The sequence below is a fragment of the Anopheles moucheti genome, chromosome 3 (genome assembly GCF_943734755.1).
Source record: "Anopheles moucheti chromosome 3, idAnoMoucSN_F20_07, whole genome shotgun sequence".
Classification (NCBI taxonomy): Eukaryota; Metazoa; Arthropoda; class Insecta; order Diptera; family Culicidae; genus Anopheles; species Anopheles moucheti.
Genome location: NC_069141.1, coordinates 41,958,614 through 41,985,787, shown reverse-complemented (window position 1 = coordinate 41,985,787; position 27,174 = coordinate 41,958,614). Strand labels below are relative to the sequence as shown.

The 27,174-nt window shown below is 45.0% G+C and overlaps 2 protein-coding genes across 2 annotated transcripts in view; one reads left to right on the top strand and one right to left on the bottom strand.

Annotated features, from left to right (window-relative positions):
- The window catches only part of LOC128305767 (protein bunched, class 2/F/G isoform), a 50,000-nt gene extending 28,689 nt beyond the window's left edge, over window positions 1-21,311 (top strand). The window contains exons 4-5 of the mRNA XM_053043365.1: window positions 5,052-5,103; window positions 18,024-21,311. Of these exons, the coding sequence (XP_052899325.1) occupies window positions 5,052-5,103; window positions 18,024-18,320 (349 nt within the window). The 3' untranslated portion in view covers window positions 18,321-21,311. The remainder of the gene's footprint in view (window positions 1-5,051; window positions 5,104-18,023) is intronic.
- Window positions 21,312-21,560: 249 nt separating this feature from the next.
- On the bottom strand, window positions 21,561-26,515 carry LOC128303682 (solute carrier organic anion transporter family member 4C1). Its single transcript, XM_053040725.1, has 8 exons — window positions 26,383-26,515; window positions 25,876-26,221; window positions 25,381-25,601; window positions 24,773-25,304; window positions 23,441-23,496; window positions 22,512-23,003; window positions 22,230-22,416; window positions 21,561-22,165 (listed from the first exon to the last, which is right to left on the bottom strand). Exons 1-8 carry the CDS (start codon window positions 26,459-26,461, stop codon window positions 21,601-21,603), a joined length of 2,478 nt encoding a protein of 825 aa, XP_052896685.1. The 5' UTR covers window positions 26,462-26,515; the 3' UTR covers window positions 21,561-21,600.
- Window positions 26,516-27,174: the final 659 nt, after the last annotated feature.

Below are 27,174 nucleotides of genomic sequence, written 5' to 3'. Positions count from 1 at the left end.
TCGAAACTCGAAGCTCGCTTTCCTCAAATTTGTCCCGTTTTGTTTTTTTTTGTTCGGCCGAGGAAAACAACCAGCTAACTACCACCACTGTACATCCAAACCTTCGACCGCACAGGGAGGCAATCGGCCATTTTGGTTTCGTCTGTATTATTGATTGTGCTGGGTTGTGAAGCTGCTGCTGCTGCTGCTGCTGGCGGTGCTGCTGTGTAACGTCGTGGTGTGCGTTTATTTGGTCCCGTGTACACGCGAGCTCGGTTGTGCATGAATATATGTTTATATATATATAAGTGCAGGTGTCTCTGTACGCTGTATCGGTGGCAAACCCTGCAGTAGCAATTGCAATTGCAGCATAGCGTGTGAAATGTGAAATGCATGCTGATAATCTGCACCTTAGCACCGCGTGGTTATTGAAAAGTTCGTTTAAATAAAAGGGCAAAATAATCCTTCCGCCAAGGATACACACGACCAGAGGCAGAGACATACCAATTTTCGCGCAGTCCTACACAACGAATGTGTCGAATGTGTCGTGCGACAAGCGAAAAAAAGCATGTGATTGTCACGAAAGGGCGTGTAGTGATATTTTGACAAACCCACGAGCATCACACGATCCAAATGGTTTTTGATCCTTTGACAAACAAGGCGCTTGAAGCGAAAAGGGAAACCAGCCGCAAAGCATAGTGTGACCGCAGCGAGGTGTGCGATTGGTTTTATATTATTTTACGCTCCCGTTCCGGCATTCGAGAGAGCGTCCGTGTTTATAGTGTGTGGTTTTTTTTTGTGTGTGGTGCCAAGCTGCAGTCAAATAGTCCCATTAGCTGGTGAAGATTTATCTGGTCATAGTTGAGATTTTTAATACGGCATCAGTTCTTCGTTGGGCCTATTCATCTTCATCCCAGTTGCGCGATTTTCTTCGTACAAACCCAAGTTGCTTGGCTATTTGTGCTCAACGAATCATTCGCACTCCGGCACTCCGTTCAATTCATAAACCTCGCGAAATCTTCAGTGCGCTTTTTAGCAGTTGGCGCCTTCAAAACAAAACCCTGCCGTACGACGAGCATTACATTTCATCCTGAATTGACGTACAAAATCGCACCGAAAATGAAAAGCGATATCATGGCTATGCACCAGTATTCCGTGTCCGGCAAAAAGGACATCCTGCGGGAGGTCGTTATCAAGTACATCGATCATTTTTATCCAAAGTAAGTGTTCCAGCCTACGTTCCTTCGTTCACTAGTCCCGGTTGCTTGCCCGGTTGTATGTCTGAAATCTGAACCGTCCGTACTACATTAATATTGCATTCGACGACCGGGCAGAATGACCTGTACCCCCTGTGCTATATTTCGACGAACCAACGATTTTTGTACTCGCTGTCGTCAATTGCTGCCCGTAACCATGGTGGAACAAATAAATGATCGAGGGAGAGCAGGGTTTGTCCTCTTGGTTCTTCGCGTTTCTTTCTCCTTTTACTGTTATTCTTGTTTCTTTCGTCCCACATTGCTCCGACGACAGTGAGAGTGAATCGCTGGGAGAAAAGTGAAAACTGCTGTACGCAACGACAATGGCAAACTGCGCCATTGCGACTCCAGCGCCATGCCATGGGGAATGGAATAAAATGGCCTCCGAAAACAATAATCGTACACTTTCGAAAAGTCTGGAAGTCCCTTTAACGGTGGTCCTATTCAGTCGGTCGTACAGTGTGTGTTGGAGAAGCGAAGTTTTAGAATGGGAATTTTTGCGCCCAACGCCTGGTGCAACACGCGCTACTACACCAGCATCGTAACGCAACGGTAGGAAAACCCAAAACCCACCCCGCGTTACTCCCCCCAAAGCAAGAAAGACGTGTTTGCGCAATATCTGTCCGTGTGTCCGTCTGCTCACACTCGCACGTCTTGTCGCGGGCCGCGCACATTCATCGATGTTTGTTACGGTGGAAGGAAACACGATTTGTGGCTGGGCACCACCTCGGCCACATCTCGCACTGCTGGCAAAGGTGGCTGAAAAACTAATAATCATGCACCAAGCACTTGGTTGGAAGGGTGGAAATATTGATTGATGCCTTTCAGCTCCCGAGACGACCGAGTGGCCGACGAGTGGGGGCTGGCCGATGTTTAAGGCTGCACGGTTACGGCCCTTTTGCAATAGCGATCAAAATGAGTCTCATTTTTGCATGGCTGGCATTTGAAGGCGGATGGCGGGGGGCATAAAAAATGTGACACACTAATCGATTTCCTTTTCGTTTTCATACTAGCAAGAGCAAAGTGATGAGCCCATTTGGTGGAGGAATTTGCAATACATGGAAGATTTGCCGTATGATTTAACGGGCATTGCAACATCGATAATTTTGCCAAGGTTTGGCAGTATAATTTATATAAACAAATGGATAATGACGATGCCTATGGTTAAGTATATCGATCGATAGTATAAAAGGATGAACAGTCACTGCTGTTAAATTGCACCAAAATCATCAATTTTTGACAACGTTGGTCGATTTTTGTCTCATAGTCTTCAATTAATGTTTTGTTACCGTTTGTTCAAGATTTTTTGTAAGTCATAATAAAATGAACGCAAACTCGTTCGAATTCCTTCCTTTCATTCCAATTCTTAAGAATTTTATGTGAATTACGGAAAATTGTCGCGTACATTGCAATTATTATGAAAAATATATTTAAAATATGGACTAGGTCCTGACCTACTTGACATTTAATTCATTCAAAAGTATTAGTTTAAATTATTCGGGTAGTAGCTAGCAGATAATACGAAATTTTCAAGCGAATACTGACGCCTTTTCTGCTTTTGTTGACACCTACAAGAAAATGGCGTCGGTGTTTATGTTTTAAACCTTACTAGAAAATGGTATATAATTAAGAGGAAAACATTGATTTAGAGACAAAATTTATCGGAAACGAATGTATCGTTTGTAGCTGTCATTAAAATCTTCTTTTATGAAAAGCGTTTTCAAGAAGAATAACGGTTTAAGTTTCATCAATTTTAAGGATACCTACTGCATTTGCTTGCAAACAAGTATCAGGCTAATTTTTGCCTGACATTTGTTGCTATTAACCATGAAAATCCGTGAAAAATCTTCCACTTCAAAAGAAAAAATCAAAAGTATCGCACGAAATCATTACTTAACTATCTCGTATCAGGAACTATCTAGCAACGCTTGAACTTGTATTGCTTAAGCACACAAGGTTTTCCAATGCTAAACGTTACCAGCCAAAACGCTGTCGATAAACTCCTAATGTTATGTTTACAAGCTTCACAGTCGAAACGCTGTTTTCCCACCAATACCTTTTTTTTCGTTCGCTTCGCACGCGCGTTAGTGTGAAGCGTGAATGAAGTCGAACAAATACGCAAAGAGTTATTTAATTTCCACTCGCAAGTGGGAGACACGTAAATCAAGCAAAAAGGGGCGCGAAAAGCATCGAATCGTGGGCCGAGTGGGCAGTGGAGAATTAATAAAATGAAAACATAACAAACCAATTCGGGCGGGCTGAGCTGAACGAAAAACAACACCGAAAACATGGTGGAGATACAAAATACTCAAAACGCGCACAGATGGTTTGCCATCGTTGCTGAGTGCCCATGCAGAAAACAGTAGCGTTTGTTTCGCGATCGCGATAAAACAAAAGCATCGTTTCGCACGCTGCGAATTTAAACGAAAAAAAAAACCTCTCCACACCAACCCAAATGGGGCTGGTCGTTGGTGGTGGTGCAAAGCAATCGCTCGCCCCGAGCGATTGTGTGATTACTTTTGGCGCTGGCCGTGCGTTCCTCATTGCGCTGTTTATACTCGTACTCCATTTCATTGGTTTGGCATGTGCAAGATCGCCTTTGCACGATCAAAATCGATACCTCGATCGGGGCGGGAGCTGGTGGTGTTCACCGATGCGACTGTTTGCCGCGATATTTAAATTTTAAATCCGATCCGGTGATTGCAAAACGGGTTCTTTTTTATTGCCCTCGTGATGACATTACTAAATAGATCGCAACTGGTCCTGTGCGTGGTGTTGCAGTCTTCACGACGCAAAATCTGTGCACTCTTTTAATGGAAACGCACCCGTAACAGGCTATTCTGTTAAGCAGATCCGCTTGAATATGTTCAGGAAAGTCAATGTGCGACAACCATGTGCATCGAATCGTATCATGTTTTATTTAAACTGTTCATGACGATTTGTGAACACCAAAATCAAAATGTCCAGATGTAAGTAGTTGACCAGCAGCAAGAAAAATCATCAAGAACAACCGCCATTGAATCCTTCTTTTCGCGTGTTTTAGTTTAGTCAATGACGTAGCGGTACGACGTACCGTGTGACGAAACATAATACCGGCGCTTGTACTCTACGCCACATGGTAGCGCAGGTTTACCCACATGTGGCTGAAGTTTGCAAGTGTTGAGCTGTACGCAAGAAAATGCGGCGAGGTAGAAAGATATTAGCGATCGTGATGTGATCATATGGTGAATAATTCGTGAACGAGCAAAGCGTTGTTCAAACGGATCACCTGGTGTCAGTGTAAATACTTTTTTTTTGCGAGCTCCTGTGTCAATAATCGAAACAGCGTTGTTTGAAACGTTACGTCATCTTCAATTTTATTTAAATCTGATTTGATGACTTCTTTTCGGCCAGTGGTGTATTGGTCCCAAACGCAATTGAGGCTTATAACACCAACCAAAATGTGATTTAGTCTTCTCAATATCTCAATTATTTCAATTATGTTCGCATCAACGTTTGTAGGCATTTAAGTTGAACCAGAAGCAAACAATGTCGAAACACGTGATGTATTGTGTAAGATATAATCTGTATCAAAAAACGCCGCAAAAATGATATAAGCGTAATACTGACGAATATCAAAGAGATCATAAAATAACCTAGACAACGTTTTTCGTACTGATATGGGTATCATGTGGGTTATAATCTGCACACAAATAAGTATATGTTACCAACAGCTTATTTTTGGGTCGATTATATCTTGATGAACACTTGATGTGACTTATTTACAGCACAGCACAAATCACCAATTAAAACTTATCTTTATTTCATTTATTTCAGTGCTTCGGGAACAAGTGCGGTCGCCATCGATAACAAAATCGAGCAAGCAATGGTAAGTTTTCAACGCGCTTTAAATTTCTGTTCTAGGTATTAAACGTTATAAAGGTAAACATGTCATTCTATTTTAAAACGCATTCAAGTAACGCGACAGTAAGTTTGTTTGCTGATAAGATATGGAGAGAATCATATCTTACTTTACTGTTACGGTATATTTATAAAACAACACGTAATAATGTAGAGAAAGGAAAAAGCTTGCATCTATCGTTAACAAAGAATGACTAATGTCAAGTTACACGTTTATGAATGTTGTTATGAATCATTTTTAAGCTTATGAAATGTTTTGAAATTTCTACAAAACTGTTTAGCCCACAGATGATTGAAATTTCCCTAAATTTTCCAAACACCAAAAAAATGTGATTAATTTACCACTAGAACCTTGAAGTTTGAAAAACTCGTCTCGGCTGAGTCGTCCCCCATGATGTCACGTGGCGAAGAAACGAGCAACTCTGTACGTTACGGTAAACAGATCGTCCATCATGATTTCGAGACCGCGCACACATGTGTTCGTGCGTACCAAGGGCTTATCATGGTTCCATGTTGGTTGGAGGATTGGACGAAATGTTTACTTGAACTGCTTTTTCTTTTCCCTGTTTGCTTGTTTTCCATCCCCAATCTTACTCTGGAGCATCCAAAGCCAGCGTAAACATCGCGCAATGGTTACCCATTGAAGAAGGCTTTACATTGCAGGTCGATGGTGGAACCGGTTATGTAGATTTGGCCTGCTAAAATATTCACTAATGTACAAGTTTTCTGTTTCGGTTTTCAATTGTACAAAGCTGTACGATTACTTTCATCGACAACATTGATTATCTGATGGAACTGCTGCCTTCTTTATTAAACATAATGATGATAATAATCATTGCTGCTGATGTTCATGAAGTCATGAACGTGTAGATGTGCCGTTTGAATAATATTTCAGCAGTGTGCATCTACTATGGTATGGAGTCATATACTGTACAAACCTCTTCTGCTTCAGGTTCTTCTAGTTACATTGACGTGTACTTGATCGTCGAAGTGATAACAGCATTTTCTGTTTATTTTGTCAAACCTATGTGTGACACCATTTTCAAATCATCAGGAGGATTTTTCCCAAGACGGTGTGATTGTTCTAGGGAAGAAAACAAACTTTGCTTGTTGGTGGCAATGAAGAGATTTTTTTTTGTTTACACGATCAATCCTTGTAATAATTATGTTTTACAATTTTTTGATTGCTGCATTCACGGCATTAACAGAGAAACAATAATTATAGTTATCGCAAATAAATATTAAACTATGATCAGAAGTATGATTACTTTTTGCAGGTCGTAATGCTTTCGTATTGTAGACTAAATATATTTTTCAAGGCCATGGGGGTCTCATGGTGCCGCGGTTGGGTGTTCAGTCTAATAAACTGGACCTGGCTGCCACTTTTGGCACGGTCTGACTATCAGACTACGCGGCAAAAATGAAGTCTAGTAGCATGACCTAGTTGGTAGTTAAACCAACGCGAGAGAGGATATTTACTTTTCCTTACTCTAGTCTCAAGGTTACAAACAAAAACTCTAATCGAATGCTGAACCCACTGAACTTTGATATCGAATAAAAACAGGAACAGCTATGCCAAATTTCAATCTTAATTATCGCTTAGGCCCATTGATATTTTTAGCTTATCTATCCGCGTACTATCTGGAAACGAGCATGTCTCGTGTTAAAGTTTGGACCCGCATCTGGTCAATCTTGTTGACGACCACGTTTTTCGCTGGCTGTTAGACATTACTGAAGGAAATACGCTTTAGAGCCTAACACACACACACACACACACACACACACACACACACACACACACACACACAAACACACACACACACACACACACACACACACACACACACTCCTGTTTTTTGGCAGGAGCAGTAAAACTCTCCGCTCCCCGCCAAGAGTCGAGCCGGATGCCGAGAGGAAAGAGGAAGGTGGTGTGGCAGGTAAGCCCGCAAACGCAAACGTGACCGAGAGCGAGCCTGCAGGGCCGGAATTGCCCACGGAGGAGCAAGCTAGTGTCACGGAGGAAAGGAACGTCCGCATCCAGCGCACGGAGTCGGTGAGTTCGTTAAGTGCAGGCGATGCAGGAAACGGGGGGAAACTTCAGGAAGCCCTGAAAACGGCGAAAGAATTGCATCTTTTCGTCAAGAACCGCCACAACGTCCACCTCGAGATTAAAAGGATGGTGGTCAAAACTCTGTCCGAAATCAGGGGTGCGGAAAATGAGCTTCTCACGTGGAAAATGCGAGCTGAGCGTGCTGAGAAGGCACTCAGTGAGGCTGGGGCTACCGGCAGCCGTCCCGTGACACCCATGCTCACGGGGCCGACTAAGCGCGGGAGGAACCAGAGAACGCCTGAAGCAGAAGAGGGACAAAAGAAGGCGAGAAACGATGGCTCCGTTAAACCGAAACCAGCGTCTTCTTCGAGCGAGACGTGGACCACGGTGGTGAGAAGCAAACCGAAGGCGTCGTGTGAGAAGCCAACGGTGAACCCGAAACCAGCGTCCAAGCCGGCGATCCAAGCACGACCCAGGAACGAAGCCATTGTTATCGGCTTAAAGGAAAAGCAGACATATGCTGACATCCTGCGGAAAGTGAAAGCTGACACGACGCTCCAGTCGCTGGGAAAGCAGGTTTCGAAGATCAGGCGCACGAGAGAGGGCAACATGATCTTCGAATTAAAGAAGGAAGAGTCCGTTTGCGGAGGAAACGTGAAAGACCTCTTACAGTCAGTAGTGGGTGAAGCCGGTCAGGTCTCTCTTCGCGGTAACCTCGCGACCGTCGAAATACGCGACATAGACGAGGTCACAACGGTGGACCAAGTTGAACGTGCGCTACGAGGCCGTTTCGAGTTGGGCAGCGATAAACTCGACGTAAAGCTGAAGCCGGCGTTTAACGGAACACAGACCGCTTTTGTTAGGGTGCCTGCTAGGCAGTCTGCGATGTTAGTAGCTGAACGAGAGCTGGAGATCGACTGGTCCATCTGCCGCGTCCGGATCCTCCCGCCAAACAGAAGGTGTTTCCGCTGCTGGGAGTTTGACCACATTCAGCGTGACTGCAAAGGCCCGGACAGACGGGAAAACTGCCTGCGTTGCGGAGAAAAGGGCCACCAAGCACGCACGTGCACCAGACCTGCCGTTTGCTTGATATGTCCGCCGGGTAACAACGGACACCAAGTTGGTGGAACATATTGCCTGGCAGCAAGAAAGACATGGAAGTAGTTCAAGTCAACTTGAATCACTGCGAGGCGGCACAGGACCTCCTGTGGCAAGCAACGGTGGAGGAAAACGGTGATGTGGTTTTGATATCGGAGCCATATCGCACACCTATCGGAAGCAACAACTGGGTGTCGGACAAAACGGGAATGGCAGCTATCTGGGCAACGGGAAAATTTCCGATACAAAGGGTTGTATCCTGTGCCTTCGAAGGGTTTACCATCGCCGTGGTGAATGGAGTTTACTTCTGCAGCTGTTACGCACCCCCAAGGTGGGACCTGGAGAAGTTTACCGAAATGTTGGACAACATAGTTGCGGAGCTTTGCGGGCGAACTCCGGTTGTCATCGCTGGAGATTTTAACGCCTGGGCAGTTGAATGGGGCAGTAAACGGACTAACAGCAGGGGAGACGCGGTGCTCGAGAGCTTTGCCCAATTGAACGTGGTTTTGGGTAACGTTGGCACTACCCCCACGTTTAGCAGGAACGACAGGACGTCGATTATTGATGTGACGTTTTGTAGTCCCGTTCTGGCGCAGAGCTTAAACTGGCGAGTAAGTGAAGCATACACTCTCAGTGACCACCGCGTAGTCCGGTACTACGTCAACAGAAGGCGCAGCCCAGCACCTGTCCCCTCGACGAGTATCCGAGGTTGGAAAACCGAGCTGTTCGACGAGGAACTGTTTGTGGCGGCGTTAAACTTCGGTGATTTCGGGGAGACTCTCGATGCTTCGGGCCTAGTAGCAGCGTTGACCAAGGCGTGCGACGCCACGATGCCCAGGAGGAAGGCGCCGAAATACACAAAATCCCCAGCCTATTGGTGGAACACATCCATCAAAAGGCATCGGGACGAATGCATTGCGGTGCGCAGGAAGCTGCAACGGGAGAGGTGTCCTGTAACGAAGGAGCAACTGAGGGCAAGCTACGTTACGGCCAGGTCGGACCTAAAAAGGGAAATAAAGGCAAGCAAAAGGCGACATTTCCACGAGCTTTGCGCTACCGTCGCTCGCGAGCCCTGGGGGTCCGCCTTCAAGGTGCTAATGGGGAAAGCGAGGAAGCACGAACCGGTTGAACGATGCCCCATAAAGCTCAAGGGTATTATTGAGCAGCTGTTCCCGACGCATGACGCTCCGGTGCTGAGCCCTTCTTTCAGCAACGCGGAATCCGAACCTGCGCCGGTAACCATTGACGAAATCCTCAGTTTTGCAGCCCGCCTCAAGCCAGGAAAGGCCCCTGGTCCGGACGGCATTCCAAATGAGGCTCTAAAGGCAGCAATGCAGGCGTTTCCATCGGTGTTCCAGGCCATTCTCCAAAGCACACTGTCGTCTGGCCAGTTTCCGTCGATCTGGAAGCGGCAAAAACTGGTGCTTATACCAAAGCCAGGTAAACCCTCGGGCGACCCGTCAGCCCTAAGGCCATTGGGTCTGGTCGACAACCTGGCAAAGGTACAGGAGATGCCAATTCAGGATCGCCTGACAAAGCACACGGAGGGGCAAGATGGTCTTTCGGATCGACAGTTTGGCTTCCGGAAAAACCGGTCAACGGTCGACGCGATACTGGCAGTGCTGGAGAATGGTAATGCGGCGTTTCGGCGGAAGAGGTGTGGAGCTCGCTACTGCGCGGTCATCACCATTGACGTCAAAAACGCTTTCAATAGCGCCAGCTGGGAGGCGATTGCGGTCGCGCTGCAGGGCATGAGTGTTCCCCCGTATCTGTGCAGGGTGCTGAGGAGCTACCTCAACGGACGCGTGTTGCAGTACGTCACGGAAGAAGGCGTAAGGACGGTAAACATCACTGCAGGCGTCCCACAGGGATCAGTTCTTGGTCCCACCCTGTGGAACGTCATGTATGATGGCGTGCTAACCCTTGCACTACCTCCAGGGGCACAGCTAACCGGTTTCGCAGACGACATCGCCCTGACGGTCACCGGCGAGTCCATCGAGGAGGTGGAATTACTAGCCACGGACGCTGTCGGAACGATCGACGAGTGGATGAAGTCAGTGAGGCTGGAGATTGCACACGCGAAAACCGAGTTCATACTCATCAGCAGCCACAAGGAGGTTCAGAAGGCATCGATAATGGTAGGCTCAGAACGCATTGAGTCTGTCAGGAATCTCAAATACCTTGGGGTTAAAATCGACGACCGACTGAGATTCAAGGACCATCTCGAGGAAGCCTGCAGGAAGGCCATGAACACCGCAAACGCATTGGCATCGTTTACGCCAAATATAGGAGGACCGAGCAGCAGCATCAGGTCTCTTCATGCCAACGTTGCCACGTCCATGTTGAGATATGGAGCGCCTGTTTGGGCGCACATCCTGACTGAAAAGCAGCACCAAAATGCTGTGAACAAGGTGTATAGGCGGTTGGCTATGCGGGTTGCTAGTGCGTACCGTACCATATCGTATGAAGCGGTATGCGTGATTGCGAACATGATGCCGTTGTGTATCATCCTAGAGGAGGACCGGAAGAACTTTCGGCAAGCACGATCGGGGGAACCACTCACCGCAGCAGCGAGAGCGATAAACAGAGCTGCGTCGATGGAGAAATGGCAGAACGCTTGGAGCAGCGCAACGAGCGGGAGATGGACCTTCTCGCTGATCCCGGACGTGACATCATGGCTGGGTAGGAAGCACGGTGACGTGAATTTCTACGTTACGCAGTTCCTGTCCGGTCACGGCTGCTTCAGGAGCTACCTACATAGGTTCCGGCACGCTTCCTCGCCTCGGTGCTCAGCGTGCGTGGACGTTGATGAGACGGCGGAACACGTCTTGTTCCACTGTCCAAGATTCGCCGAGGAGCGCCAGCAGCTGAGCAACAAATGCGGAACGGAGGTATGCCGATCGAACCTGATGCAGTTGATGTTACAGAGTGGTGATCTGTGGGAAGCCACAGCTACAACGATGCGTCTGATCCTGGTGGAGCTACAGCGGAAGTGGAGGGAGGACCAGCTGAATGGTCGCGCCTGAGTGTTCAGTGTTCAACGTTGAAATGTGTGTACAGTGAGCGTCTGTGAAATGTGCGTGTTCGTGAGTGTTATTGTTGCTAGCGTGTCCTACGTAGACTGAGTGCCACAGCACTGCCCCTCCCACGAAGTAATACCGCGAGGTGATCCCGTGGGAGGGTGCAAAGAGGGTCCAAGGAGAGTTTTTTACTGGGTAAAAATCCCATGTCGCCCCTAGTGGTGTCTTTTGAAGATTTCAAACTCCTTGTAAAAAAAAAAAAAAAAAAAAAAAAAAAAAAAAACACACACACACACACACACACACACACACACACACACACACACACACACACACACACACACACACACACACACACACACACACACACACACACACACACACACACACACACACACACACACACACACACACACACACACACACACACACACACACACACACACACACACACACACACACACACACACACACACACACACACACACACACACACACACACACACACACACACACACACACACACACACACACACACACACACACACACACACACACACACACACACACACACACACACACACACACACACACACACACACACACACACACACACACACACACACACACACACACACACACACACACACACACACACACACACACACACACACACACACACACACACACACACAACCTTTTACGGTGTGTGTGGCTGCTGGACAGGCCACGAACTCCACATATGCACATAATGTTGAAGCAGGAGAACGAACGCAGCAGATGCGCTTTCTCCATTCACCCGGCGGGACAGAGATTTGGGAGGATGTATGTGCATGTGCACGAATTGTTGCTGGTGTGCTGTTTCAGTTTTTTTTCTGTTGCAAACATAAAACAGAAAAATCCTACCAACCCAACTAGGTCAATCCAATTAAGGATAGGAACACTTTACCACCGCGATGCGTTGTTGTCTTGCACATTTTTCTGTTCTTCGTGCGAATGCTATGCATGATTTTTTAACGAGCATTTATTTTCAACGGCCAAGGATTTTCATGGGCCTATCGATTTTACAATCCACAGCGTATATGGAAGCGACAGCTTGAACTTACCTGAACAGGTTAAACTAAAATTAAACTTCATTCACAACCTGCTGCAGCTGAGATGGGATTCCACAACTTGAAAATCCTGTTTATTTGGCCAAACGGACAGCAGTTCACAATGGTCAGATTTAAAGTTTTATTTATTGGTTTGTTTTGGTCAAGTTTTTGCAACTTTACTATCGTACTTTTGTCTTCCAATTCCGTCATTGTGGTAGCTTGTGGTAGCATTCTTTACTATTGTTCAGTGTAATATCAGTGACAGTAATTTCTTATCGTACGTTTACAGCAAACGTGACGCATCTGATCGAAACATAATTCAAAAATACAAGATCTAATCGCTGCATAAAATCGTCTTTGTTGCACCTTCCTCATATTTTACCGTGCGGGACGTGTTACTGCCGTCAGAGCCGATGCGTCGCTCTGTGTGGCACCCATCAAAACAACGTTTCTTTCATTGCTGATATCTCACCATCGATAGAGTCGTCTTAGTCGAGACAGTCGTCGTGGTAGAGGGCAGATCGCGGCTCGTGATTGAAACACGGCACGGGAAACTTCAACACCGAGCAAACTTGATGTCAACTGGCCGAAACCAGTTATTACAAGCGAAAAGGCCAAGCCTCAGGCACCTCATTACAAATCTTATCAGCAGGCTGATATTTGCCGAGCGATGTTTGTCGTTTGAACATTTCTTTTTTGCATTGTACAACGAGAAGCTTTGAGGGGTGATAATCACATCGGAGCTTTTTTTTTATTTGTTCAATACCTCCATTGAAAGCAGAGCCTGTATTGTGTTGTTTGCCTTTAGACCTCTTTAAAATGACAGCCATTCTATGCGATTTTACTTGTCGTTGCAATAGTGAAGTTGCGTTGAGAATAGTGAAGCATTCATCATTGAATGTAATTCTTTATCAAATAGCACAATCAATTGTTCTTAATTAGTAAAGGGATGGAAATACATAACAGTCACATACGAATGTCCGCACCTTCGCGGCCTTTTACACTATCATTTGTAATGGGGCACTCCATTTTTGAATTTGATGAAATGACATAAGTACTGTCACAGTAAAAGTACACCATTTATAGTTTTGCTCATGGATGAGTGTGCGTGACGTGCACGTTCTAACATGCGATACTAGGCGTAGTGACCTTCGCATTGCTCCAAATGCATCGATGTGAACAGAGAAATGTCTTATAGATGGAACATTGGTAATGAAAAGAAAGATTTACAACTTCCAACAAAAGGCCTGCCACTCTCTTCTATGTACATATTTAGAATCTGATTCCATCGTACTCCGTGTTGAATGTTGATAGAGATCTGTTCTCTTTCGCATTTGCCCATTCCCATCCGCCATTCGGCAAAGGATTGGAAGGACGTTCCACCGGGTGCTGGGCAAGGTGGAAGCATCACAACGCTATCACGCCATGGGCTCGTGTTTGTACGATTAAAAGGTATATCAGCTTACAGTCAAAGGGTGTAGAACGTTCGTTTGCCGTTCACGAGCGGAACTGTGATGTGTGACGAGCACACAAAAGAGAAAAGTGAGAGTGGTGGATAAGCCGTAACGATGCACCGAGCATTCCGATAGAAGCGACTTCTCCATATTGTAGAGCGCGGATGCATTTGCTCCCCAATTTTCCACGATCATTCTCACATTTTCCCAGCCGAGAGGCCAGGCAGGCCTTTCGCTTTCGGGCCAATTTGAGCCCATGAGAGTTACAGACTATGTGCTGAGCGAAAAAATCGCCTTTTGAGCGAGACACCCCAATGTGTGTGTAGCTCACGCGTTAGCTCTCCATATGAGCTCACCCAAGAGGGAAACGTCCACTACATCACGGGAGAGGGAGAGAGAAAGAGAGAGAGAGAGATAAGAAATCAGTAGAACAGCAAAACAGCCCCATTAGAGGGAAGGTTGTTTGTGTCACAGTAGGTCCGTGGGAGATGATGATTGTTTGTGCAAGCCAGCTGCACCGCTCCCTGACGTGGAGCTCTGTGTAGTTCACCATAAAACTGCTCGCATCCCACCGCCAGACAGTCAGTCGCCGTTCGAAAGTCTGTCCGGATCGTAACAGCAGGCATTATTCATTTCGGTTGTGCGCCATTCTTGAAGCCTCAAGCAGTGCCGGGAGTCAAATAACCGGTTCGTGGTGAGACCGCACAAACAAGAGCGCAACAATACGCACGATAACAACAGCCGGGGGTGCAAAGTGTCAAATCGCATCGCCCAACGGTACACGAGCGATAACGCTACCGAAAACCCGTGAATTGTTGTGCCATTATCAAAAAGCGATCGTCCTTGAGTTTGCGAGCTAGTCGCAGCCAGTGAACTTGCAGTACGAATAAGTATTAGTCGTGTGTGGTTTCGTATCTGCGTCATCTGCGGTGTGCAACAACGTATACCGGGTGCCGAATCTCACCTCGCGCGATCACGTGATCCAGGAATAAAGTGATTTTTTGGTTTTGGCAAGAGCAACATCCAGAGTGTTTAGAGGGTTCATAAACACTACCTTTAATTACTACGTGCGCCGTAATCCGTTACTGAGCAAGGAAAACTTCGTTAAAGTAATAGACGTACATCGACAGACACGTTTTATTGCGTTAAAGAGTTCGAACAACGGGAGTTTAGAATGGAAACCCTTACGGCGATAAACAATCCATATCCGGCCCTATCGACGGTTCTGAGACAGCAGCAGCAGCAACAGCAGGAACAGCAAGAACTGCAACACCAGTCGACGTCATTGGCGGAGAACTGGCTGTATGAGATTAAACAAAAGGGCCAGGACAACACCTGCTACGTGATGGTGCAAAATGTGAAAGTAAGTCGCCCGAACCGGACACTCCTTGTATCCTCCAGGCGGCGGAACATGTGCTACGAACACGTGCAACAACGTCGCGTATCAAATCAGAACGCGTATCATTAAGTCCCCCTCGAAGGCAAGGTGCGATTGTGTGTGATTTACTTGCCCTGTTGCGCTGTTCTACACTCACCACAGGCGGCTACCGTTCGGTTTCTTGGTGCTCATTAAATTTAAATTGCAGTGGCATGGCATGGTTGGGTTCGATTACTATTTCGCTGAAATTAAGTCCGATAACCTTCACCCTCCCCACGGGGGAAGTTTGCGGTAGCATATGGGAGTGCGTAGTTAAGAATGCGCGATAGTGTGCGGTGTTGTTGATGAGTCATTGGTGTTTGGTGTTAAGGGCTATAAAATACCACTTCTTTTTGCCTTGTCAGCACACACACCTCAATTTCTGCTACTCTTCTTCAGTAGCGCTTCAGTCCAAATCGGTTTGGCGTCTCAAAATACATTTCTTCTGCCAACAAAACTCCTCCCCGTGGTGGAATAGAATTTGGCACAATTTAAGAAAAATGACAGTTTAACGAACCCCCCATGGAGGAAGTATGTATTTCCTAGATCGGTTCACCCATTTTACACCTGTTGTGTCCACCTTTACCGACTGTGGAGTGGTCCTTGAACTCGGTCGTGTGAGTTCGCCACAGGTGATATTTCATTCATATCGGGACAAAGTTCGGTCTCCTTGTTTTGTTTGGATCTTGGAGCGCATTAGAGAACTTGTCAGCCATAAACCTATCGCTTGCGTTGGGTAGCTTGAAATCTCTAAAAACACACACCCTGCGTGTCGCGAGGGGAAAAATTCTGCTCCCTTTGCTGTTCACTTGATTAATCAACGATACCCAAACACGCGCTGCTGAACATATCTCAATCGAGGCCACGGAATCTTCCACTGCTGCCGATCGTTTCGCGTCTTCACCGATGGGGGGGTCTTCACATACCATTCCGATGCTGCCGTTGTTGACGACTGGCTGGAATTGATTTTAATTGAGCCAGGCGAACCAATCACGTCCCGCCAGCGCTGCTCCGCAAATGTATATTTCGCTAGTTTTAAAACGATGCACACCCCACAGAAGGCAAAACTTTGCTTGTGGCGATGGCGTTGAATGGAGCAAACGGCAGCAGCAGAAGCACCAGGATATAAATAGAATATGTTAATCTGTGTGTTTTCGTTCCCGCAATCAATCGGCTTGAAAATAGTTCATGCTTTCTGCGCGCCCTCCCGGTGTTGTAGCACCGTCAAGCGCGGTGGCCAATCGAGATTGGACCAGGGTGAAACATTTTTGTTATTTGTTGTGCGAAATAAACGATAACTATTGCGAACGACCGAGTGAGCGTTCGGTTTCCGTTGTGCGAAAAATGTACACTGATAATTGAAAACACAAATGACTGCTGGGTCGGTAGCAGAGGAACCCTCCTCGAAGCATTGCGATTTTTGAATGCTCATTGACGCGCATTTGAGGTGATCTTTTGGGTGACCAAAGTTGGACGTTCGGGAATGAAAAATTGGCGATGAAATGTCTTCCTCATTCTACCTCATCATGGCATGATCATGACGTAGAGATTACTTATCGTGTTGGAGCAATAATAGAATAGGCTGTGCAATGGTGCGATAGTAAAGTGTAAGGGGTTGTTTTGCTGCTTCGGGAGAGTATAACCAGCTGTGTACAAAAAACAGTGAACCAGCCAGCGCTTGTGAGCTGACACTCTAGTGGTTTATCTTATCTGTGCATCTGTTTTTTTTTATATTCCTGGCCGATACAAGACATGTTTTTGCGCTCGTTTCTTCCTCATTGTTGACGTTTTTGTCTATATCTTTATGGTTTTGTGAACCGGTTCCGAAGTGAAATGATCAAAATTTATACGATACGCCGGTATACGATTTTGATACAATGTGGCATGGAAAGTGTAAGGATTTCCCTGCATTACTCACGCACGTTTCATGTCCTTCCAGCGGAGTGCCAATTTCTGCCACACTATATAATGAAAATTGATTGCTCTTCCGTCATGAAGTGTGTCTAAATATAGATGCCATTGATCGGATGCAGTTCAGTGAGGAACGCAAAATACTCTACTCTAGCCGTTTAGTATCAATTAGCATCACAAGACAAAGCGACAACCCGTGATCGGGTCCGCGTACGATCGCGTTCGCTTCGTACGTGTACCGTGACAGTGAGATTCGTTTTTCCGCAATGTTGTCATGGTTTTGCGTCGCGTTCGATTGGTCTGCGCTGCATCGCATGACGATCGCTGTGTGTAGAGGTAATGGTTTCATGTGGAGTGCGTAAAATATGGTGACGATGACGCCATCAGAAGCCTTTCTTTCTTTTTTTCACTACTACAGTCGATCTTGTTCTCTCTCATTCGATTGAGGGAAAAAGGACTTAGAGAGCTTTTTTCTGTAGCGTGATCAATTCCACAAACACCGGAAGTGCTGATGATTCAACCAATTACTAAACATTATTCACTATTGACATTCACATTGACGATCGTTAGGTGGGTTGAGTTGTGAATTTTTACTCGGTGACGTAAAAAATCTCAACTACTTCCGATTATGTTCAGTAATTATACAATGTGTGCGATAAACACTCAAATATCAATCACCTGTTACTTTCGACAAGTTGATTAATAACTTCCATATAATGATCATCTGGTGGGAATTTTAAAGTCTACATCTTTAAACTATCAAATATAATGTCTTAATTGGTTACTATTGGATATTTGTAATAACTATGATGAACTAACATACGTTTTTTTCTGCTTATTTTAGGATCTGGTCAAATCGCATCTTATGTTTGCTGTTCGCGAAGAAGTGGAAGTACTGAAGGAGAGGATATCGGAGCTGATGGATCGCATTAACCAACTCGAGTACGAGAACGGCATTCTCAAAGCGAACGCATCACAGGAAACATTGGCGCAACTGACCACCGGCGGTAACAGCGTGGCAGCAGCGCCAACAGTCGCAGCCACAGTGCAGCAGCAGGTTACGACCACCACTACCGCCAATGCCGGTTCCACCAAAGTACCAACCTCCTCGGCAAACCCTGCCAACGGTTCTGTTTCCTAAGCTTAGCGTTCCAAACCAGCCGTTAGACGTACACTTGACATAAAGACTATTATTACTACTACTACTACTACTAACCGAAGCAAGTAGCATCATCACTGAGAGCATCCTATGCGTGTAGAGAAGCCGCAGATGTTTCGGGTTAAAGAGCCGCCGCTCTACGCACCTCGAAACTATTGGAGCGTAATAGGTCTACATCCTACGTTTTGCGATGCTTCTTCCTAGTCCAGCGGGTAACTGACTCTCTGTGATTGTTGAGGTGAGCGGACAGAAGTGTTCCCACTCCGACACTGGTTGTCTCCGGGAGGAGGAGCCTTAACGTGAGCTGATGCTTTTCGATACAGCAACTTCAATTCCAAGCCCCTGTTAGTATTAACGTTATTGCACATCGAGACCCACGGATCTTGTTTGCACATTTGCTCGAAAGTGGCGATTCGCGTTGCCTGCCCGTTCGGGATTTTCGAATGTAGCCGCAAGGTGAAGGAACAACTAGACGCACCCACAACTCACGGATATGTCTAAGGATCAGCTGAATGCGGACAATGGAACGTTTCGTTTAGCTAATTCGACTGCGAACGATAGCGCAAATGACGCCAAACACACCAGAAATTCGAAGCAATACAAACATACGGTCGCGGTTGCTTCAATTGTGTAGACGAAGCACGAATAGTGAAGGAATCCTGAAAGAAGAATCTAACATAATGTTGCCAATGGTAGTTGAAAACAAATAGCTAAGCATTCTCAAACCCGTATGAAGCGTAGCACCACTTCGTAGAAGTAGGGGGGTAAGGTAATGTTTATTGGTTAATGAAGCTAAACCATTGTACCACCTCGACTAAAAAATCGAGCAAAAACAGCGAGCCGACCGGTAAAAGTGCAGGCCTATTTAGTTGAAGCGGTTGAAGAATAACACACATTACACATACATACACAAGCAGTTGTCTAAATTTTAAATGGTATAGCTTGGCGCACGCAATAAATGCAAACAGATTTGTGTAGGGATGGAAAGACAAAGGTTAGCGAAACGTTACAGAACGCGGAAAGAAGCCAACAAACGGAACTGAGATACGTTAAAATGTGATTTAATGATAGGAAGTGACTAGTGACAAGTGAATAAGGCAAAGTGTTGTTGTTAGTGGGAAAGCAAATCGCACCATACATTTAGCCGACTCCCAAAGCAAGTAGGTTATAAAACGCACCGGAGAGTAATAAACGAACGCCGTAACATATGCTGGACGTAACTCAGCATTATCCAAAAACTATTTGCTTTTATTTCAAAGTATTTGATATGTACTGTGTTTTAGCCTTTGGAGTGTTATCAGCATAGGTTGCATATTTTTGTTGTCATATTGGTCGTCACTGAAAAAAAACAAACATACAGTTTAAAGTTTATTGGCTAATTTACTTTTCGCTGGCAACTACGCCAAACACAAAAGGAAAAAGAAACGATCGCTGCCCCTGCTCCGTTCCGCACGAGTGATGTTACGGGAAGTAATGTAGCAAACGGGATGGTAGGACGACAGACGGAACGAATACTCCCGGCTACAGTTGTGTAGTACTGGTGGAAGCAATACTTTGTTAAATTATTTTCATTTTTATAGTTTTCCTGTTTGATCTACTGTTTCGTTGATCTTAGTGTAAACCCCATCAAACATAGGGAAGGTGTATCACAAGAAAAAGCAGGTCTTTGTGTGAGTTGCTAGGATCCGAAAATTCAGCAAGGATTAGGAAAACAGAAGATTCAAGGCAAATAAATGTGATTCGTTTGTACATAATGATGATAGGGAATGTTTAACAAAAGAAATGAAAGAGATTTATCGAGCTAGAAGGCACGACACAGAGCTACCATTCGCGTTCATGCCATGGGCGTTCGAGATAGGTATATAGTATACATGTAAAAAAAAAATCTGGACCGTAAATAGATCGACAAGCAAGAAGTATGTGGACGTCATCAGCCAGACAAGTAGCAAGTTGTAGCAATTGAGCGTGATGTGCTTTTTTATTGTTTGTGTTTTTATCCCGTGGCCGTAGTCTAATTGGTACCAAGTACCAGACGCCTGCACGGAATCACACGAAAGTAAGAAAATTAAGCCACTGTTATCATCGTTGCGTACCGCGAGCAGAACATAGAATCAAACACAAAGCGGCGGTCGTCGGAACTGTGCCCAAATCCCAACAGATTAACGCTACATTGAAGCCATGATGTGCTGTTACACAACAATAAGTAACAAAAAACCAGGACACACATATTAAATGCAAGCACATAGCACACAGAAGATATGAAAAGGATGAAAGTTTAGCAACCACACAACTTCATCTCGCCTCATGTGTTATATATTTTTATCGAACAATGCCACAACAATACACACAAACCGATGAAACGATGTGAATGGTGTGGGTGATTCAAGCATCCAACTGGCTAGTGGATTTGATGAAAAGAAAAAATAAGTCATGAAAAGCATAAATAGTAGATTACCTTCATCGCTTGTCAACCGCGCCTAGCGTTTAAGTTTAATAGGAAAAAGAACTCCCCATTTAATTAAAGCTCCTACTCGCAGGAATAGAGAATCAATAGAGACAAATCAACGATGGGAAATTGCACACACTTGTGGATAATAGAAGACGGCTGCACAATATAGAGTGTGCATGTAGCATCGATGGCAACGTTTGGCTTCTGCTTTTTGTTCGCACAGAAATGGAAGCAGTTTTGTTTCCAAATCTATCGCTTTAATTTCCTCGACAAAAGCAGCCTCCCTTTTATTTACATTGTTTTTTTTTATTTATTACAACAAAAAAGGTCCTATTCAAATAATCCTACTCTAATGCAAAATAAAATACCAAAAAAAGGAACAAAAACTGAATCGAAACTACTATATATTGCAAATGATGTGCTGACGCCGTGCACCGAAAATCGTGCATTGCCATTACGAGAAGAGAGAAAAAGAACATGAAAGTACTGAAAAAAGAAACAGATTATAATAAATCAAAATACAATCAATTACAACTAGCGGAAAAGTAAACTTCAAAATATCCGAAATCTTTAGAATCATGTACTTGTTTGTTTTCTCAGCAGTTTTTGTAACAATTGTAAAATAAGCCAAAAAACCATGGCATTTGTCTTTTAACTATAGATTGCCACTAAATTAGACAGTTGTCTGAAGTAAAGTGTGAACTCTTACTGATAGAACTACAAACTTTATTTTAATATTATCTAATAACAACTTCAAAGTATCGTTGCTCCATAACTATTTGTTTGTCAAAATGTAATACTATCATCAAAAGCTTAAAAATCCGTTTCCGGACTCATCGGCCGACCGGAAACGTTTCGTGACTGGAAAGCGAGCCCACTGCTTCCCGCCTCCGGACTTTCTGGTGAAGTCGCCCGAGGAGAGAATAGACCGTCCCGGGCATAATCACGGCGTACTCCGGGGTCACCTCTCGAGCTAGGCGGCTGTTGCTGCAGGCGTCCTACCAGCGAGGAGCGGTAATCGCTCTCATCGTCACTGTCGGTTTGGCCGCGAGGCAAACTAGTCGCTGACCGGAAGTCCAGCTGTTCATCGATTTCGCTAGAGTTCTCCCTTTTCGGGAGCTGCCGCATCACCTGAGCATACGTTGCGGAGTTTGCCGCAAGTGGCGAAATGGACCGAACCGTTGGATAAGAAGGTTGGGTGTTCTGTATTGTTTGAACCGATGGTACACCGTCACCGGCGATCAACGTTTCCGATTGCATGATCGTGTCAGAAGTCGTCGAACGGTCCACCGTATCTGCAGTGGGATTAATGTTATGCGTCATTTCCGCCGTGGTTTGTGTCCTCGCTGGCGATATGAAACGCATCTCGATCGGATTGCTGAAATAAAAATGAAATGATGTAGGAATGATAACCAAAGAAGTGTTGGTGACGAAATACTTACCGGAGCGGTTTAACTTCGTCTTCGCCATACAAGGCCATATCCTTTACAAAATAGAACACCGCCATCTCGAAGATCAGTCCTATTATGATCAATGCGGCTGTAATCATGTTGAGAATATTTCCAAACGTTGGCGTCTCGTGTAAGAAGCAGTGTCGTTCGTTTGAGGACCAAAACTGGCAAGTGTGTGCTATGAAATATCGAAAATTGGACGTAATCCCACATCGTTAATTCAGGAGCTGTTTGATGCTTGCTTGTATAGCAGTCGGAAATGAGATAACTTACTTGCCACCACCTGATAAATGGCTGTCCCAGGGAGATACACCACCAGTCCCACCAATGTCAACTCCACCGCTAGGGCCATCGCCTTGTCTTGCGTCAGCACCGAGCGCAAGCTGATGATCACCTTACCCGTCAAGCCCGAGGCAAGTAGCATTGCCACAATCACCGTCAACACCTGAAACACGATCCAATACGGTTGGCAGTCGTCAATCCCGCAGGCACCCTCGGTTGCATCGCCAGCATTCTCCAGCACAATATCCACATCAACGCCGCATGAACAGTTTCGGTAGATGACGATACTGTTAATTTCTTCCCGGTCCTGGCAACCAGCATGGCACGGTGAAAAGTACGTGAAACGGCTATCGATAGGACAGACCGGCGTAAAGGGTACATTTTCCTCGCAAACACAATTCGATGCGCAGAACGGCTTGATCAACTTTCGGCCCCGGTAAGCACCAGCTATTTGTTCCTCACCACACGAGATAAAAATGTATGCTGAAAGTATTTTAACGGTTAGTATGCAAGATATTTCATGTAATATTTGTTCAAACTATTCTATTTTAATGGAACGTTTAGGAAAGAAAATGTTTAAAAACAAAAATTCTTTGGTGTAGTATTGTTACTTTCTAATAGATGGCGCCACAGAAAAACGTTACAGAAAATTAGTAGTTTAAGGTTTGGTTTGTATTTACATTGACAGTATTTTTTAATGGCTGATTGAGATAAGTGATAAGTTTTCCCTTGTTTGTTAAAATTATTACTAAACAAAAATCAGTTTGATTATTATTTTAATTAATTAATTTCAACGCGATGTAAAGCATCACTGAGCTCTCATACATCTAGATTCATACGGTAAAATTTGTATTGGTTTCATTTGTTTAAGGTCACAGATATCCGTTATTTGAATTAGTACAAAAATGTATTGAACATACCTATGAATAATCCTGTAGCCAATATTCCAACGATAATGTTCCATCCAGCTAGCTTCCTGCATGAAAATAAACCAACAAAAATCTATATTATAAACACTCCAGCAACTTCATTGAACCTTACTTATGTATGATTTCTATTGGTGTTCAAGATCAACAGTTGCTAATTGTGCAAGGTTTTCTTTAATAACTATACATTGTATGGGAATGGCCACTGCGTTGTGGCTCCTGTGTGTACCAAGTTGTGAATGACATTAATTAACGACTGTTGTCCTCACAGTTAATCTAATGCCCGGCAGAGAAACTGATTCGATTGCCTCCAACAACTGTACTGACTTCAATAGCAAGGAGATTACCACGTTCAATTAAAATTACTTGCTTAGGAATCGATACGCAGTGACATACTCATTTCAATCTATCATTCTTGCGCAATGTTCTCCAAAGATATCATGTATGTATTAAACAAAAAAGATTAACAACATTTTGAGTGACCACGAAAAGAATCGTAGAGGTTATTAAATGCAATAAAGTTCACTTGAATCCATTGTTTAATTAGCCTTCTGGAAAAATGCTTTGACGTCCTAGCAAATGACAATATGGCAGTAGGGCACTACCCAAAATAAAACTGTTAACATCTAATTTAGCCTTTTCGCTGACTTAGACGTTATTCTATCCTGGCCTTGAAGTGATTGGATTTGATTATCTGTTTGATATTTGGTCGGGAAAATCATGTTCATCATTTTTAATCTCCTTTAGCAGGACTTCTGGTCTTCAATAAAATGTTATCCTTAACCACTCAAAATTAATCTTTCGCCTAAATCTTCCGGCTCTCCTTCTGGAAGATTATTCTGGAATACTAACACTTTCGCAAAACAAAGTTCCTCTAGGCACTTCTTCACTTGATAGCCGTTTTCTTCGACCTCCACAGAGATCGAAGAGATTACTTTCACTTAGAGCGGTGTCTTTTATTCTGCTGTACTTTACGGTAAAATCTGATGTGTGTTGAGATTCTGGTCTTTCTACATATGCAAAAAGGTATTACTCATGCATTATCGACCCAATCTAACGGATACGAAGTTGCTTACCCTACGCGCCCCTTTTCGTGGTAATTTAAACAAATTAAATGATATCGTTGTCAAATGATTGTTGTGCTTAATAAGACAGTTACAAAACTGTAAATAATGTTGGGTTCTCCGTTATGTGACAGGGAACTCATACCCATACCCATGTTTTACACTAACTGAGCTGAATATTTTCCCCAGCATCATCACCAACATCTCCGAGGTTCTTCCGTTGGTAAGGGAAACGCACAACACAATACGCCCCTGTACATACCTGGCCGAAGGATTCGCGCTTGCGATGACGAGTGCCGCCACAATGACACCCACAGCAGCCGCGAATGGTCGTATTAGGTTGGTGATCAGTCGCGATGCCCACTCATCGTTGATACCGTCAGCGTGCGATGTCGGCAGAAAGAACCGCGACTGCAGATACGATTGCTCGTGCGAATGGAAGTTCACCATGCCGGTCTGGATGAATACCAGCGCGAGCACGTTGCAAACCAGCACTTTGTTGGAGAAGACGCGCCGTACCGTGGACCAGAGCGAAATGTCAGCGAGCCATTTGTCGGCGGTGGCGATCGATTGCATGCTGTTGTTGGTGGCCGTTTCAACGATATCGTTGGCCGCTTGGCGAACCATCGTGGCGAGCAGGCGTTTGGGAAACAGCGAGATGATGAAACCCAGCAGGAACGTTAGCGGCCCTATGATGGCCCATCCGAGCCACCAGCCGAGTGTGGTAGCTCCGACCGCTAAACCGATCGCAAGTCCGAGCTGGGCGCCCCAAATGCGAGCCGCTATGACGCACCCTATTTAAAGAGGTTACAGTTTAACTTCAGGCACGCGAATTGTCAGCTACCATGTCAATTTGCCATTAATACATACCGATCAAACCGGGGCTGTGATGTGTACGCACGTTATCGTCAACATAGCTGATGCCCAGGGAGTAGATGGCAACATTCGCGAGGCCAATCAATATCTGTGCGATAAACATTAACACCAGCGTTGTAATGGCGTACGGTCGATCCAAAACCAACCTTGCTGATTGCTCAAGCGTGCACGTTTTGTCCCTGTTGAGAGCCTCGATTGTGTTGCTTTCTTCCGAGCTGTCCGAGTAAGAAGGTATAACAGATTAGTTTCAGAGTAATCTACACAAATTTATTATAATTTTCAATACGCTTAAAGAACAGAAACATCACTCCATCGATAAGCCGTTGATTTTTGTTGATATTCGTACCACATTTTATGGTTTTGTATAAACACTGGTTTGTAGTACTTTCAAGGAAGTTTAATCACTGTCATCCAACACCGTTCCATTCATCACTCTCACAAGGATTGTTCTTACACCCGTTGCCATGTTATCACTCATTGCATACTCACTTGTGCGTCAGCGTCGGTATGATAATCACGATCAGGCTGAGTGCCTGCAGCATAAATATTCCTCCCAGCCATGATATCCGATGAAAGCGATTGCCCCAATAGCTCACCAGCAGCGCAAAAACGCCCTGCGCAACGCCAGCCATTACCAGCAACCAGTCCAGGACGATCGGATCGAAGCTTAGCTCGCTGGCGGCCTGATGTGCCGCCAGCCGGAAGTAGCTTTCGATGCCACCACTCACGAAAGCCACCAGCGACAGACATATCACGAAGGAGGTAGCAGTGCCCAGTCGTATACAACCTGGCCCATTACAACAGTTGCATGCCGTCACGCCGCAGTCGATCGAATCTGTCAAAATGCGGGACAAATTCCGCCAAAGGAACGGGGTTTTACTGGGCGAGGTAAGCGCAAGGGCTGATAACGCGCCACTATCTACCGCGCAATGGGCGCGGACCTGGCTACGCAACCGGCCGTCTGGTGAGTAATGTAGTGTCGCCTACCACACTCACCTTGCTTGATGTTGTTTGCGTTGGCCTCTATGCGAGGCTGTCGTTCGTAGTTGCTTAGCAACGATTCTTGGCGCATCATCCTGTAGATTTACAAGCTGGTTCCGTTCTTCAATCAAACACCATCCTGTCCCACAAATTGCTATCGAAACGGTGTACAGTCAATCCGGGCCCTCTGTCGGCAAATCGTAAGTATTACAACGCACCCGTGGATTGTTTCGCAGACAAACTCTTACTGAGGCATACTATCGGTGAGGCAAATTGTGAGTTCTACATTATCTGAAGCACTGCCACCACTGTGCGTTATCTAATCTTATCGAGAATGCTTTTACACATGCTCCAGTGCTCACCGGGTGATTCTAAAAACGCGAAAAAATGCGACCTTGTGTTAAAAATTTAATTTCCCTTCATTGTAAGTTGCATCCAATCCAGTGTGGTACACAATACTGTATAGTACACTGTACAATAGTACTCTATAAAAATTATGTGACGCATAAATTTAAGTGCATTTAGCTCTGTTTCCGAATTCTCATTCCCTGAATCTTCGGTTGGTTTCCCACAGTTTCATCATAAAGAAACATTCCAACACCGTGACAAACCTGTGACGAGTAACGGTCGTAGCTGCAGGTCATTTAAACACAGTACGCTAGGTCATACTTCCTTTGAAGTTACGAAATCTTCTACCTGATTAGATTAGATATTTCATATTTCCAATAACACACCGATAACATTAAATCCGATATTGTTTGTTATCGTTAATACCTTTTTGCAGATTTGCGCACATACGAAAGTAAA

Excerpts from the sequence above, each read along its gene's own strand:
- LOC128303682 (XM_053040725.1), bottom strand. The coding sequence starts at position 26,461 with ATGATGCGCCAAGAATCGTTGCTAAGCAACTACGAACGACAGCCTCGC. Across the intron at positions 26,222-26,382 it reads CGCAAACAACATCAAGCAAG|ATTCGATCGACTGCGGCGTG; the intron begins GTGAGTGTGGTA and ends GCATTTTGACAG. Across the intron at positions 23,497-24,772 it reads AGCGCGAATCCTTCGGCCAG|GAAGCTAGCTGGATGGAACA; the intron begins GTATGTACAGGG and ends ATTTTCATGCAG.